Source organism: Crocuta crocuta, unplaced genomic scaffold (genome assembly GCF_008692635.1).
Source record: "Crocuta crocuta isolate KB4526 unplaced genomic scaffold, BGI_CrCroc_1.0 scaffold64, whole genome shotgun sequence".
Classification (NCBI taxonomy): domain Eukaryota; kingdom Metazoa; phylum Chordata; class Mammalia; order Carnivora; family Hyaenidae; genus Crocuta; species Crocuta crocuta.
The window spans coordinates 12,698,822-12,714,687 of NW_027530640.1; the positions used below are offsets into that span (position 1 = coordinate 12,698,822).

The 15,866-nt window shown below is 51.4% G+C and overlaps 3 protein-coding genes across 4 annotated transcripts; 1 reads left to right on the forward strand and 2 right to left on the reverse strand.

The window, feature by feature from the left end:
• Positions 1–33: 33 nt before the first annotated feature.
• On the forward strand, positions 34–2,453 carry EIF4EBP3 (eukaryotic translation initiation factor 4E binding protein 3). The gene is made up of 3 exons (XM_077768772.1): positions 34–731; positions 1,769–1,942; positions 2,099–2,453. The coding sequence occupies exons 1-3, from the start codon at positions 629–631 to the stop codon at positions 2,125–2,127; spliced, it is 306 nt and encodes a 101-aa protein (XP_077624898.1). The 5' UTR covers positions 34–628; the 3' UTR covers positions 2,128–2,453.
• Positions 2,454–3,305: 852 nt separating this feature from the next.
• Positions 3,306–9,707, reverse strand: SRA1 (steroid receptor RNA activator 1). The gene is made up of 5 exons (XM_077768769.1): positions 8,938–9,707; positions 8,685–8,810; positions 4,615–4,820; positions 3,899–4,007; positions 3,306–3,742 (listed from the first exon to the last, which is right to left on the reverse strand). Exons 1-5 carry the CDS (start codon positions 8,960–8,962, stop codon positions 3,531–3,533), a joined length of 678 nt encoding a protein of 225 aa, XP_077624895.1. The 5' UTR covers positions 8,963–9,707; the 3' UTR covers positions 3,306–3,530.
• A 76-nt stretch (positions 9,708–9,783) lies between these two features.
• On the reverse strand, positions 9,784–15,780 carry APBB3 (amyloid beta precursor protein binding family B member 3). Of its 2 annotated transcripts, none has more exons than XM_077768766.1 (12): positions 15,426–15,780; positions 15,013–15,176; positions 14,854–14,930; positions 14,246–14,306; positions 13,851–14,003; positions 13,601–13,728; positions 13,054–13,261; positions 12,848–12,929; positions 12,515–12,598; positions 12,133–12,248; positions 11,808–11,999; positions 9,784–10,343 (listed from the first exon to the last, which is right to left on the reverse strand). In XM_077768766.1, the coding sequence occupies exons 1-12, from the start codon at positions 15,472–15,474 to the stop codon at positions 10,107–10,109; spliced, it is 1,551 nt and encodes a 516-aa protein (XP_077624892.1). In that variant the 5' UTR covers positions 15,475–15,780; the 3' UTR covers positions 9,784–10,106. The 2 variants fall into 2 exon arrangements, with proteins under 2 accessions (XP_077624892.1, XP_077624893.1); XM_077768767.1 differs by having other exon boundaries at positions 13,054–13,168; positions 15,426–15,779.
• Between the last annotated feature and the right edge of the window lie 86 nt (positions 15,781–15,866).

Genomic DNA, 15,866 nt, shown 5'->3' on the forward strand with positions numbered 1-15,866 from the left:
TCCCTCCCTAACGTTCTCCTTCCTGCTGTGCACCAGGCCATGAGGCCACTTTCACCCTATACCGTAACTGATTGATGGGAGGCAGTGCCCAGTTGTGAACAGCACAGGCTCTGGAATCAGATATACTCGGGTCTGAAACCCAGCTCCCCCTCCTACAAGATATGACTGTGAACCAGTGACTTAACCTCTCTGGGCTTTAGTTTCCTCACCTGTAAAATGTGGTTAATAATAGTGCTTTACTGTCTAAAACTGTTGAGAGGAATGGGTGAATTAACACATGACAGTAATGTGCGCCATAGCTCACTGGTCCCGGCGCCCAGCTCAAACCTTAAATACTAAACAGCTGAGTGGCTGCAGCACTCAGCGTCAGGCCTGCCAATGATGAGCCGGCAGGAAATGAAGGCCTGTGCCTGGGGCTTCGGACTCCAACTTTCTCCGAGTCGGGTTTGAGCTCTTGCGTTTGGGGCGGGGCCGTCGGATTGAGTGACGGCTGGTGGCCCGCCCCGGGCGTGACGTCGTCCTGGTGTTGTTGCTGAGGCCGCACGTGGTCCACTGAGTCCGCTTCAGACTTAGCTGCACTCCGCGTCCTCTGCACCAGCCAACTGCCTTCCTGCTTGTCCCGGTCGCTATGTCCACATCCACGAGCTGCCCGATTCCTGGGGGCAGGGACCCGCTGCCCGACTGCTACAGCACCACGCCTGGGGGCACGCTATACGCCACTACCCCAGGAGGTCAGCCGGCTGGGCTGGGGGGTGCGCGGGCTTTGGGCAGGCCAGCGCGTGCAGGCTGTCGCAGGGCAGGGGTGGGGAGGTGCAGGCCTTGGACTCTGTCCGCAGGCCCCTCTGCAGGTTCTAGCTTTTGCAGGGGGTGGGGGATGTTTGAAACTGAAGCCCAGTACCCTGAAACCTCAAAGTGATACGACACGGCCTTGAGCCTAGCTTCCGGGAGACTCTGTGCCTTGCTCACCCGCCCCTCCCAACTTTGCCGCCGGGGAGTAGGAGCCCAAGCCCCACCTGAGCTTGGTCTCAGCAGGAAGCGGCAGGTCTTGCAAAGCGGCTACAGCAGGGCTCAGGCAATCCGGGCCAGGAGCTTTGGGTTGCCTGCCTGGGATCTTAAGCTGCTGGGCTCCCGACCCAGGGTTTCCTGCCACGTGGAGGCTGAGGGAAGGGAGGGGCAAGAACAGGGTAAGGCTCTTTGAGGACAGAACTGGGGCCAAGTTCCTCTAGGCTGGGACTGAGCCTGATAGGACTTGGGAGGGGTTAGGATAAGAACAGTATGTCCCTGTGTCTCACCGGGAAAGCAGCTGTCCAGAGGAACACAGCTTTTCCCTGCAGGGTATCAGAACCCAGGTGGCAGCAGGGGTGAAATGCCTTTTTACACCTGTCATTTGGCTTCCTGATCCAACTGCATGAAGGGATAACGCCTCCCACCACCCACTGAGGCAGTGAAGCCCCAGAGCCAGCAGAGCCACACAGGAACCTGAAGTCTCCCAGTCTCCTTGTGTTCCTTAGAACCATGACTTGAAGCTATCCTAAACCAAAAGTGCATCCTACTTTCTTTATGGCACTTAGTGACACCTTCGTTAGACCTGGAAGTCTTCAAGTGCTGTGAAGGCTAGGCAGCTGAGATCCTAGCTAGGCTGCAGAGTACTAGCCCTTTAATATACGGGGAAATGTGACTCCCAGGTCCCTAAAAGGCAAGTGTGTGGCACTCCAGATAGCTCCATACCCAAGCTCCAGCCTCTTACCTAGTCCCTACCCCTTAACAGGCACCAGGATCATCTACGACCGAAAGTTCCTGCTGGAGTGCAAGAACTCACCCATTGCCCGGACACCCCCCTGCTGCCTCCCTCAGATTCCCGGGGTCACAACTCCTCCAACAGCCCCACCCTCCAAGCTGGAGGAGCTGAAGGAGCAGAAGGAGACAGAGGAAGAGATACCCGGTAAGGAAAGCAGGGCCTAAAATTAAGAAATGCGGGGAGTCCAAATGCCCCTGTGAAGTAGAGTGGGAAGTTAATGTTCAGAGGGGATTCTGCATGGGTGCTGAGCTTGCAGACCCTCAGCCCGGCAACCAGTCCAACTGCCTTCTCTTCCTCCAGATGACGCTCAATTCGAAATGGACATCTGATCCAGTGCAGAAGACCCTGCGTGGAGTTAAAGGAGTCCCTCATGCCGCTGCTGCCATCGCCTCTTCCTGGGGTATTCCAAACACCACTTGGCCTCATCTAATCTGGAAGGGAGTGACTTGTTGGTTTCGGGCCCCCCTTAGTTCTGAGGCAGCTAGACCAGGGATAGGAGTGGGCAACTTGCCAAGCCCTTAGCTCTACTTTCCCTTTGGTCTATAGGTACTCCTCCCAATTCCCAGCCCTCCATCATCAGGGACTGAGGCTGGGACTGAAGGATGGAGTATGTCACTGTCTGACTGCTTAGTAAACATTCAAAGAAATGCCTTGACTCCAGTGTTCTCCTCATCACTGACCTTGCCATGTCAGCCAAACAGCTGAGGGCCCCAGCAGACCCGTTAGTTTCAGGTCCCTTCCCAGCTGTCATTGGGCCCACTTCCAACAGCAGTTAGAGCCTGAGGCAGGCTGTGAGGGCAGGCTACAGGAGCCGCCAAACCATAAACAGCAATTGCCTGACTCCAGCCAAGGGCTGTTCCAGCCTTTCCAGGAAGCAGCCTTCCTGGAATTGGGCCTATCCAGCAGTCCCTTCCTATCTATTCCAAAGCAGGAAAAAAGAGGCACTGCCCCAGGGTTTAACCTTCTCCAGTCCCCATGCCTTTTCTCCCTCCTGTGAAGATCAGGCCCCATCCTCCCTTCCCAGCATGATTTGAACCTCTGTGGCCCCTTCACCTGGCTCTCTTGTCCTCAGAGGTTTTGAAGAGACTCTTGAGCCCAAATTGAGGCCCCAAAAGTCACAATCCATGATCCCCTATCTCAGCAATCTGCTCTTTTTCTCTTTCACTTTATACAGCTATGTTCTAATCTCTATAGCACTGTATATCTCAAGGGTGACAGTACAAATAAGGCAGTCTCCTTTTCTTGAGGGAAAACTCTCCACTGCTATTGAGCCTCTGTTCTCATACTGAAATTAAGTCATCCAAAAAAAGGTATGCTCAGCCCAGCAAGGAAGGTGTGTTTCAGTCTATCTGGGGGGAAAGTGGTGGGCAGCAAGTGATCATGCCTAGCCAAGGCAGTTCATGATGAAAGAAGGAAGAACAGAGGTCTGCAGGGTATACAAGGAGCAGGGCAGTCAAAGACACTACAGGGGACCAGTTTGGCACAAAAAGGGCTTATCTCTCCTATCTGGGCCCACTACTGAGATGTTTTTATTGAAATGCATATGTTATGGGTAACAAGTGACTTCCCTGTGGCCCAGGTAGAACCTCTTCCTCCAGAGGTGGATGGATCAGGCCAAGGATCCCAAGGGGGCAGACAGTCTCCCAAGTGGTTAAGAGGGAGCCAGGTGAGAGCAGGCCTCCCTGCCAAGGTGTAGGAGATGGTGGGAGGTGAGTCTAGGGATCCCACAGGACTATGGAGCCTCTTGGACACCTGATACCGTCTGGTCCTCCTCAGCTGTAGCTGTAGATTTCTCTTCATTGGCCTCTTCCTCTGAAGACAGATTCCTCTTCTCCGCAATTAATCTTTTAACTCCCACCATCCACTGACTGACCTCAGTCACATGGTCAACCATGAGTGAGCGGTGGATGTCATCTGCTGCATCCCACTGGTGACCTGAAAGCTCTGAGGAAAGAAAGGGGCTAAACAAGCAGCCTGGGGCAAAAGACCTAGCTCCCGCTCCTCTCCTCCCAACTAGTCAGAACCTCAGTGTCTATTCCAGCTCAGCCATCCACGACAAGTCAAGAGTCCTCTAGGTTACACCAAGTGACCTACCCGTACCTTGCACCAGCAGAGCCATCCTCTTCTTCACCGGCACTGACAGCTTCCCTCCAGCCCACTGTTCCTGCAGCAGAGCCAGGCGTCGGCTGATGTCATCACACACCTGCTTCTGAGAGACAGAAGTCCCCTCCATGTCAATGCCACCAGCCCAACAGGAGCAGGGGAAAGGCAAGGCCAGATAGGAAGCACCTGCTTTCTCTGGCCCAGGCAACTTCACACTTAATCTGGTTAGAGGCCCCGCTGAGATTCCGATAAATCTTACGGATCTCCTCCCAAGAAAAATGCATGTATGGCTAGAATTTTAAAATTTCCAGAGCTTCTCAGATCCTCAGAAACTCATTCTGTAGTGCGACTTTACAAATGAGAAAACTAAGGACCAAAGAAGTAAAACTTATGTTACTTTCCTTTAAGACTTCTCCGGTCCCTTGCCTCCAGAGAACAAAGAAAACACCATAGATCCAAAAAGGAGGTTTCCCTCTCCCTCCCTGAGCACAGAATCAGCAGGGTCTCCTCTGAATAGCCTAGAGTTAATAAAAATCAGGTTGTTATCATCACTAATCCTTAACAGATTCTGAAGGGGGTCCATGACTCAGAAATGGGTAAATTCTTGAGCCAAGGCCAAAAGGACTAGAGGGTCTACCTTTGAGAGCCACACCTGCATCTGGCTGTTGACGGCAGTCCTTCTAGCAGTCCACTAGTGTGCCAAGGCTTATTACCTTTGTGTGACCGCGGCAATCCTCCAATGCCTCTTCCAAAGGTTTGAGCACATCTTCCAGCAGAGTTTCAGATTCAGTGACTGAGAAATTTGCTGGCTCCACACTGGAGGCAGGACAATTCCCCACAGGTGGGGGCCTGGAAGCCTTACTTGAAGAAGGTGGAGGCCCCACTGGGGGAAGCCCCGGAGAAGTCTGTAAGGTGGGAACTAAAAAAGTAAAGTGCAATCAAGCAAACATAGCTAAAATAGGTAAGAAGCTCAATTCTTAACTTCATCCCTTCTAGAGGGCTACTCTCTGGGACAACCCCATCATTCAAAAATGTGTATTTATGAAGTCTCTACCATAACCCAATGTGCAAAGCACCAGAGACAGAGTAGTAAACCAGAGAGATTAGGTTTCTGACCTCAGAGCAGAAATCCTAGAGAAAGGGAGACATGCACACACACACACAATTACCAAATTATGTTGCATGCTACAAAGAAAACATGATGTAATAAAAGAATAGTAGAGGGAACTACTTAGACTGAGTGTTCAAGGCAGGCCTTCTGAGATGACTTCTAAGTCTGTCCTTGCTCATCCACTATGTGGCATTTAGCAAGTTGCCTTTAACCCCTGAGTTTGGGTTCCTCTTCTGTACAATGGGGTTATCATGGTAGTAGCACTTATTTCACAAGGCTGCAGTGGTAAGTTAAGAATATAGGTGCAGATACTAGATTTCAGTGTAACAGAAAGTCCTCACAAAGTTAAGAACTAACGGATGAGGTACATGCAGCCATGAAGAGCTGAAGGAACCGTGAACTAGGCAGAGATAAGGGCAATGCCTAAGAGGCAGGAAAAGTCCTGACTTGTTCAAGTTACACAAACCAGCCCTCCATGGATGGAAATTAGGAACACTAAAGAAAGTAGTATAAGCTATCTCTGGAAAAGCAAGCAGGGGTCCAGATCCTATAAGGCTTTGGAGAAGTTTGGTCTCAAGCCTAATGGTAATGGGGAGCCACTGCAGGTTTGTAAAAGCAGGGAGTGACGTGACTGGTTTAAGACATTCACTCTGTATGGTCTGTGAAAAAATGGATGAGAAGAGGTCAAGAATGGAGGCATGCACAGCAGTCAGGAGGTTAACAGAGTAGTCCAGGAAAGAGAGGCTGACAAGGACTACAGGGAAAGAGCAGATGAGGGGAACTGGAGTGCTCTTAGATTAATTTAGGAGGCAGTGACAGGACTCTTGTGGATTGGAAGTGAGTGGGGGAGGAGTCCAGGATGATTCTTGGTTTCTGCCTTTAGTAATGGGATGGAGAAAAGCCCTATGGAAGAAGAAGACTGGAAGAGAAAAATCAATTCTAGGCATCAGCATCTACATGGGTGATTAAGTCATCTGATATTTGGCCTCTTGGTTTCTTCAGCTCCTCACCTCCAGCGATGATTTTCCCCACTCCTTAGCCTCTCACACCTCTGTGTCTTGTTCACAACACTGAACAAGCATTCACATCTCCAAAATCTGACCACCTCTCCTATCCTTCCAGCCCCGCCAATCAGATTTTACAGTGCATTAAAATCACTCCCTTATAAACACTCTTCCCTCACTTATCCCCCCTCTCATCGTCCCACTTTCCTGGTAAACCCAACTTGCCCACACTTGCTGGAAGGAAAAACAAAACCGTGCTTTTGCGTTACACTTGAAATCCATGGGTACAGATTTCAAAAGGTACCCAACACTCAGATTCCTATCCTTTGCATTGTTTTTCCATTCTTCAGAACAACCATTTTCACATTTTCTCTTTGAGTTTGTCTACCTTCTCCCCCTGCTCTTCCTTTCCCTGCAGTCTACTTCCAATACTGCCTCATATTTACTTCCCTAAGAAAAAAGGTTGTTAACCCTTCTTCTCCCCACCAGTTCTATTAACCCACCTGTACCTGTGGCCACTTTCCTTCCTCCTGTGAAAGATGGTTTCCTGCTCCTCTCAGAGGCCATCTTTCCAGCTGTACCGATGCCGGCTTCTTGCCTTCGCTAGGCTTCTCTCCTGCAGTTATCCTGTTTTCCTGCACCACCAGTTCTCCCACTAGAGAATCAGCCCACCGGCATACAGCCATGCTCTAGTGTTCACCATCTTAGAAACAAAATCCTCCCTTACCTTGCATTCCGTCCTTGGGCACAGCTTCATTTCTCTCTGCCTCACAGCAGAATTTCTTGAATGAGCTATATAGTGTATAGTTAGTTATTCTGTCTGCTTTTTTTTTATTCTCTCCTCAGCCCATTCCAGCGGGGTTTCTACTTTCATCACTCCACAGACTGCTACCGTCAGGTCACCAGTGTCCAATCTAGTCTGGCAAATCCTGTCGTCCCTTTTCTCTATCTTACCTGACCTCTCAGCGTCATCCATCATGCTTGAGTCAAAATTTTACTCTGTCTCCCAGATTAAATTTCAATTTTCTTCCTACTTCTTTTCTCTGGCCATTTCTCAAGCCCCTTCAGTAATTCCAGCTCTACTCAACCCTCAAATGCTAGAGAGTTCTGGGGCTATGTTGGATCCTCTTTAGGCCTCTATCCACACATTCTCCTTAAGTAGCCTTATTTAAGCCCATGAAATCAAACACCACCCATATGATTGTGACTCATTTCTGTAATTCTGCCGTAGACCTCTCCTCACAGTAGCAGCCCAAATTTAACATTACCAAGACAAAGCTTGCTTCCCCCCTCCCCCCAAAACCTCTATTTCCCCATCCCCCAGCTTCCCATATCTATGAACAATACCAGCTAGTTCCTCAAGCAAAAAATCTTAAATTACCTTGATTCCTCTTTCTCTCACCTATATCCATATATCCTGTATGTTACTGATTTCCCCAGTAACATATGCCATATCTGTCCAATTCCTACCATCTCTATACTCGCACTTTTGTCCAAATTAAATCTTGCCCATGTTTCTGTAATAGCCACTTGTCTTTCCACTTCTTCCCTGAAATCAGTTTTCCACACACCAGACACAGTGAGGGGTTTTGAAGATGTACATCAATCAGTGTTTCTCAACCTGGGGAGATTCTGTCCCTGGGGCAAATGTCTGGAGGCATTTTTGGCTGTCACAACTAGGTGAGTGAGTGCTATTGGCATCTAATGGGTAGAAACCAGGGATGCTACAAAACATCCTAGAACGTACAGGACAGTCCCTCACCACAAAGAATTATCTGACCGAAAATGTCAGTTGTACCAAGGTTAAGAAACCTTGGTTTGTGTCGTTCCTCTGCAGTGTCCTGAGTGTGGATAATACAGGGGTATTGAAAAAGCTACATTTGAGCCCGTTTCTCAGGGCCATAGCCCCACCTGTTGGCATGGGAAATGCTCAGAAGTAAAGGCGGCCCTCTGATTTAAACTTTTCAGTGGCTTCCAGCTTGACACAGATTAAAATACAAACTCCTTTTCCTCGTTTACAAAACTGTCTGCTGTCTACTCAGATTTTAATTACTTCACAGATTTTAACCTCTCTACCCCACTGTGCTCTAGCCACTAGGTATCCCTTCAGTCTCTGAATTTGCCAAACTTGTTCTCAGAGCCTTTGCACTAGCTGTTTCCAATGTGTGAACTCTGTCCATCTCCAAAGCTAGAGAATAGCCTCCATGAAAAGTGAAACTTTGTCTTGTCCGCCCTCAAGCAGTGCCTGGGCTCAGAGATGCTCAGGAAATAACACACTGATTAAATGAATGAATAAAACGTTAAGTCTGGATGCTTATATAACCAAGTGACGGTGCATAACGAGACAAATGGATATACCACTATGGTATTCCGGGAAGAGCTACAGGTTGGAAATAAAATTTGAAAACAATTTGAGAATAAAAACTATATTAAATACGATAGGTCCGGATGAGATCCCCTAGAGTGAAAGCAAAGAGATTCTTTTGAAACTTTCTATTTATTGACCTAGACAGTGAAGAACGGGCTCTGAGAAGAGCCTGCCCTGTGCCCCATTACCGAGCTTAAGCTCTCAGGGAGACGTGAGAGGAACAAAACAGGCCCGCGGGCCAAGCTTATCCCTGACATCGCCCATTCTCGGCCGGTCTCCGCGCAAAGGGTCCCCACGCACCTCTGGGGGAGCCATCCTGGGGAGCGGCGACCCTCTTAGTGAGCGGCGTGCGCTTGAGACCACCAGCCAGGGTCTGCAGCCCGTACGAGAACTGCGGCGGGTCGTTCCAGCCGCGCTCCTTGTTGCCTGCGGAGGTGAGGGGACGTGTGAGGCGAGCCCGGGGCAGATGGAGGGCCCGCCCCCCCTGCAGCAGCTACCCTCGGCCTGGGCAGGGGAGACGACCCGGCGCCCCTAGCCAGCCGGCTGCGCTCACCCGGCTTCACGTACAGCTCCGCCATCTCCACTTCCGCAGGGTCAGCGGCGCAGCACGTCACTTCCGGGGCGGCCGCACACCCGAGCGGATTGGGGCGTCCCGCGGGCGACCTGATTGCCAGGAGCCCTCTACGTTGAACTGCAGTTCAGAAACGCCGGAAGCCGGTGTAGGGAAACTGCGCCGGCTCCCTAAGGAACTCGAGACCTCCAGCTAATAAGGCATCGGGGCCCTGATCACAAGGCATCAAAGGAGGCTGTTTTCCAAAAGGCGGCTCTCTAGGAGCCCTATCCCCTTATAGGCTCAATCTGTGTCACAGTTGCTCGCAGGAGCAAATTTAAACCACCAAAAGCTCCTGCCCCACAAATGTCCCTGTGTGATCTAGCCAGGTGGTATTCTAAAACTTCTCTCTCCACTGCCCTGCACATTTATGCTCTGTAGACTCAGTAACTAGTATTCATTTTCCTTCAGGACGCCGATGTCAACTCTTCAGGAAGCCTAGTAATACCTTAGGCAGATTAAGGATCCTGTTGGTGCTCCCATGACCTTGAGAATTCCCTAGTCGTACCACGTATTATCTTCTATCTTATTTAACTCTTGTTCACCTGCCCTTCTGACAGTCTCAGAAGGCAGAACCCATATTTTATTATATTCCACTGACTCACTTAGTGCCTAACATACAAAAGACCTTAGAAAATAAATTTGTTGGATGAATGAAATCAGATTTCCATCACACCCATGCCCTCATGTGACTACAGGCAGCCACCAACACCAAGCACAGACAGACACTCACCTCACACAGGTTCTTAACCCCCAACCCTGTCCCAGGCCCAATGTACTGACACCTAGTGAGGTCACTGAGGGATTTTTATTTGTACTGATTTTGCTATAAAGTGTTGCTGAGGTAGAGCCAACTGTCCAGGGCCGGACAGGGGCAAGGAACACAGGGACCCAAGGAAAGGACAGCCAGGGGCCTAAGTTGTGGTGCAGGGCCTCTCAGTCATCCCTATAAATATTTAATAAATTGGGCAATAAACAGAGGGTGGGCAAGAGCCGGAGGGGAAGGCAGACAAGGCTTCAAGGACAGAGAGGCTACAGGCCCCTGGAAAATGAGGGGGTATAGAGCTGGGCATGGACCCAGAGCCTCCTTACCCAGTTCCTCCTGGATTAACTTAGGGCATATGGAGCAGAGAGGGTTTCAGACGAAAGGCATCAAGAAAAGAGAAGACACCCCGCTTTCGAGGGGCTGCCCCTGCACCTCCAACCCCTCCTTTGAGCAGGGGGAGAGGCAGAGGACCTCCTGGGGAATCCACGGAGCTGGTCCGCTTGAGCCGCAGGCGGGCACGGGCCTGGGCACCCCAGGCCTTGCCTCGAGCTGCAGAGGCCACAAGACACTTCTGGTACTGAACCTAGGGAAAAGGGGAATGTGAGGATCCAGCTCCTTTCTGCCCCTGCACTCCCTGAAAGCTTTGCAGAACAGGGAACGGGCCATGGCTTCAGTCCAGTATAAGGCTGGTAGTCGGCCCCATCTTCAGCCCTATAGCACTCCCAAACACAAAACTTAACATTTACAGAGCATTTAAGGAGGGCTGGACACTATGCCAAATTGCTTTTTATACTCTAACTTAATCTAAACTTATTGATCAGATGTTACTACTCTTTTGCAAATGACAAAATTTCAGTTCAGAGAGAATGCCAAGGTCAGCTAGGCCAAAAAAAAAAAAAAGATAGAATTTGAATGCAAACCTATTTCTGACTAACCAGCATGTGCTCTTAATCATACTCCTCTCCATCTTTCACAGGAGCAGACTGCCTCCTGGCAAAGTGAATTCCCTAGTCAAGGAGAAGGTCTACAACCCAAACTTCATTCCCACCAACTGCCCCAATCTTCTTTCAATTGAACTCAACGGGGGTCCTAAATGGTCCTACTACTTCTCGTGTCTTTTGAATTTTTTACCTTAGGTGGTCTTCCTCATTCACAAACGTGAATTCACTGCTTAAAACCCTTCAATGGCTCAAAGTGACTGGAGACAAAATAAATTCAACACCCCAATCTCTAAGTTCTTCCATGACATGGTGTCTGCTGTTCTTCCTGCCCCCATCTCTCACTCTCCCCCTCTGCCCTTTGCACTCCAGATATACTAGATTCTTTCAGATATCCTGATCCATGACTATTGCTCTCATCTTCACAGGTGGGGTTCCTTGTATCTGGCACGCCTGTCCCATTCCCCTTCACCTGATTAACTTCTTCCTGAGACCTTCAACTCTCAGTTTTCTATCACCTCTTTCAGGTAGCCTTCCTGAGCCCCTGAAGTGGCCATCTCCTCCATCATCCTGTGGTGTACAAGCCCTTTCTGGTCTGTCTCTGGTCTAACCTAAGTGTTCTGTGAGGGCAAAGGCTGTTTCTTCTGTATCAGTGAATTGCCAAAGTCAAGTATGGTGCCTGGTACCCTATAGGCACTTGTATTTATTGAAGGAAGAGAGAGCTGAACTCATAAAGTTCAAGCATCCCACACTCCAATACCCACAGATGCCAGGAAATAACCTAAAGGAGACAAACAGCAAAAACAGTGCCCACCCAACCAGGAGCAGCCCCTACATGATTCCAGCTGAATGTTGAAATTTCTAAGTGTGGGACCCAGTACCAGAGCTTCTGATATTTTAAGTAACGATACATGAAACATCCTGGTTCCAAATATTGGCGACTAATTTAAACTTATTAAAGACAGCTTGAAGGCAAAATAAAATAGTTTGCCAAAGTCAGCCCTGGGATCACTGGTTTGTGATTTCTGGAGAAACTGCCAGTCCTGAACCCATCACCAGTACAGCAGCTGCAGGGCAAACCCACCCACCCATTTCTGCCCCTGACTCACCATGCACGCAGCCTGCACAGCTTCGGAGAGCCCTCCTGCATGGGGCTGGCACCAGAAGGCCGCACACTGAAAGCTCTGACGGCCCAGGTCAGCAATGAGGCCAAAGGTGTGTGGGTCACGGCCAACACCAATAAAGGTCACAAGGCGCACAGGGCACTGCCACAGTGGTTCCTCCTCTGCACCAGCTTCTGCCTGCCCACACCAGGCCTAGTCACTAGAGGACCAGGCACTGGCTGGACCCACTGAGCTCTTCCAACAGCAAGCAGTTACCCCTCAGCATCCCCCCCACCCCTCCACAGCCCCCAACTTCACCTTATTCTAGTACCTGAATGGGATGTGCGGTCATGAAAGAGTCAGACACGCTGAGCATGGCAGGGACCCAGGCATCCTGGTCCCCCCGGTTGGTGAGGGTACCAATGGCCTCATTCAGCACGTCCATGCCTGAGGGGACATGCCCACCATGGTGTCTCCCAAAAGTAAAGAAAGAAGGGATCTGCAGGGAGTGTCTACCCCGTCTCACTGACTTGGGATTCAGGGAGATGATATGAGAATAGCTGGGGCTGGGCTTAGAATCCTGAGTTGGGAAGGATGGCACATGCTAGGCCAGACTGGGGCCAGAGGTGCACTCTGAGAAATGGTGGTCGATCCTGCCTTACCCTCCTTACCTTACCTCATAGAACCCACCCCTCAGCCAGCTCAGTCCTCACCCATGGCTTTGGTGACTGGCAGGGTCCCCATGTACAGTGCCTCATACTTCTGAGCAGCCTGGCTCACTGCATCCAGCAGCTCCACTGAAATATACACATAGCAAGTTGGCCTGGACATTCTCTCAATGACCCTTCTCCCCGCCCTTCAGAGAAATGGAGCTAGTAGAAAGAAGACCACGGAAGCTCGCTCCTCCAATTCAGAGCTTGGGATCCCTGAAACCAGCACACATCAGAAGTCCCATATCTTCAGAGAAGTACTACAACCAGGACTAAATAACCCCAACTTTCACCAAAGTAGCCTGTTGCTGCAGTGTAGCGCCTTTTTCTCCATACCTTGCCGTGGCAGGTCCTCAGGGGAGATGGGGTCTAGGGAGCAAGGGGAATCCTCATTGACACCCACTCGCTCTGACAAGATCTGAAACACAATGCAACCAGCATGAGATACAGCGAGAGGGGAACTAAAATAAGAGACCCAACCACCTTGGAACCTTCAGACCCAGCTCCATACCCATGTTTCCTGCCCCACTTTTGGCCCTTACCTGGGCACAGAGCCCATGCAGGGCACTGGCAATGGCCTTGGCAGGGACGTCACAGCGAAACACATGGCACTTGAGCATACAGCTGTCTTTGTCACCAGCCACAAAAGCGAAGTCCCTGGCAGGGTCAGAGATGGGGCTGGGGCAGTGGCAGAGACCAGAGCAGGGTAGAGGCTGGGTAGGCGCAGGGGCCTGTAGTGCCAGCAGGAGACTGAAAAGTCAGGCAAGGGATATGGTGGGGATGGAACAAGGAGATCAGGGTTGAGGCTCAAAGGACCTGGCAGTCACTCACCTGTCACTGTTCCGGAAGCATGTGGGAGCACAGGAGAGAATCAGCCCAGCCTCTGAGGCTCTCCCCTATCCGTCCCTGCTGAGCTGGGCCCACCCTCCCCAACCAGGGCTGGACCAGGCAGGGGAGGCAGAGCTTGGGTCCATGTCAGAGGATCTGTGTCCAGGGGTTCAAGTACAGAGGATCAGCATCAGTGGGGATCACAGCCTGCAGGAGGGAGGGAGGAGCAACTCTCACTTGGGGGGATGTAGGGGTCCTCACCGGCCCTTGGAGCTGCCCACACCCCACACACGGATGTGCACCAGAGGCTGGCAGTGGATCAGACTATGGTCCAGAGGATTCACCAGGCTCATGGCATCCTTCTTCAGGATCATCAGCATGCTCTGGCCCTGCCAAGGAAAGATCAGTCTGGAGCTCAGAGAAAGGTGGTTGCCATAGGGAACAGGCAATCTGGCAGCAACTACCTCTGCTGGGCCCTGGGCTGAATCCCTTGCAGGGCCAGCCAGCTCACCTCGCCCCAGGCACCATCTGGGGCCTGGCTGCGGCTACAGCTGTGAGTCTGGGCCAGTTGCTGGATGCAGTTATTGACTGCAATACTGCTCTTCCCTGGTACCAGATCCTCTTCGGGTACTTCTACCCAACCCAGGGAGCGGACTGCAAAGCACTGACGGGTTGGGAGAAAGGACAGGAGGACCCTGATTGAGTAGAGGCACACGTGGAAGTGGAATAGGAGGTGGAAAAGGATGGGAGGTGTCACAGGTTCCACACATATAAACCTTCTGGTACCCACTCCCTTCACCTTTGATCACCTCTTCTCGGCCCAATCCCACTCCTTACCTTTCCCTTGGAACAATCCACCACCCCCACTACTATTCCCCGGGCTGGCCCTCAGGCCCAAGACACTACCTTAGCCCCTGGCTCCATGCTCTGGATGTAGGATTCCTCACCATACCAGGACAAAGAGTTCCTGGAACAGAGCAGAGCTCATAAGGAGACCACACTTCCTACAGAAGGGACAGTAATGAGACCCCAACTACTTGATGGGCAGGAGATGTGTGATAAGACCCAGAACACAGTGCGCCCCAAATATAAAACCAGAGTGGGAGAGGGCCCAGTACATATTAAGTAAATGAAACGTAGAGTGTGGCTTAGAATTTGAGCAAAAATTCAGGACAGTGGACACAGAACAAAAGTTACAAATATGGAACAGGATAAAAATGTGGACCAGAACCCCAATTGAGACAAGAGACTCTAGAACACAGGACAGGAACCCCACAGAAAGGGCCTAGGAGAGTGGCCAAGATCTAGAACATGATTTATCAGTACCCAGAATAGGGAAGATAATGTAGCAAAACACTGAGCACAGATCTAGGGACAAAATTCAAAATATTGAGAGACTCAAGAAATGGGACAGAGCCAAGAACCTGGGCTTGAAAGCAGAATGTGGGTCCAGCTGCATCTCTGAGTGCCATGGAACCCCAAGCCTTTCATTCTGCCTGGCCTATCCCTGTTACCTCCGGTCCAGTGAGCTCTCCAGGCTGGAGAAGGATCTCCCCTTGGGGGGCCGAAGTCCCCAAATCCCCTCCGTCCTCTGTAGGGAAGAGGTTAGGTCAGTATAACAGCAGGCCTAGATTCGCACATGGATTCAGATCCCTTCCACACACTCCACCTACCGTGCCTAGGTCCTCTGCATCTCCTGTCTCCCAGGTTGGGCGCTGCCACTGGGTGCTGCCACTGGGTACGTGCCAATAGTAAGTACCTGCAGCATCGCGTATCTTCCTCCAGCCAGGGGGCAGGCCTGGCTCTCCCTCAAGACTCTGGTCCCCCCACAAGTCATCTACAAGAACACGAAACGGGAAGAGGAAAAACGGGATTGTAATGGCATATTCGTGAAGCCCGAATAACACGGTCAGTACCCTTCCACCATCCCAAAGGGGACAATCCTTAGGCTGGAGGTACAGGAGATCCTTTGCAGCGCAAAGATCCAGGGGTTGTTTGTCCCGTGGTCCTCACCGCGAGACATACCCCGTCAACTCCCTTGTTTACCCCTCAGCTCCCCATCCTCCCATCGGGACCCCGTGCACACCATCGCAGTTGACCAGAATGATGGCCAGCATGTAATCCTTGCCCAGCATAGCCCCGACCGCGTCCCCGCCGGCCTCTGCCGGCCGGCAATCTCAGCCCAATTCGACCTCGGGAGCTGCAGCGCCCACAAGCCCAGCCTCCCTGCGCGGGCCAGGCCAACGGGTGCCGCACAAATACGGGGTGGGGTTGGAGCCGGGTCCCAGGGGCGGGAATGGCCGGGCCTGAGCAGCGCCGCCCGCTGAGGGGTGGCGCGTATAAACAGGCGTCTGGATCCCCAAGTGGGTGCGCGTTTCCGTGCGTGGAACCGGAGAAGGCGCACGATGCCAACGCTCCCAGTGACATCACCACGCAACTATGAGCTCATCGAAGGGCGGACGACTTGTTACACGAACTTACGCAGCGCGCACACGCATACGTGTGAGATCATTGAGCCCAGGTCGTG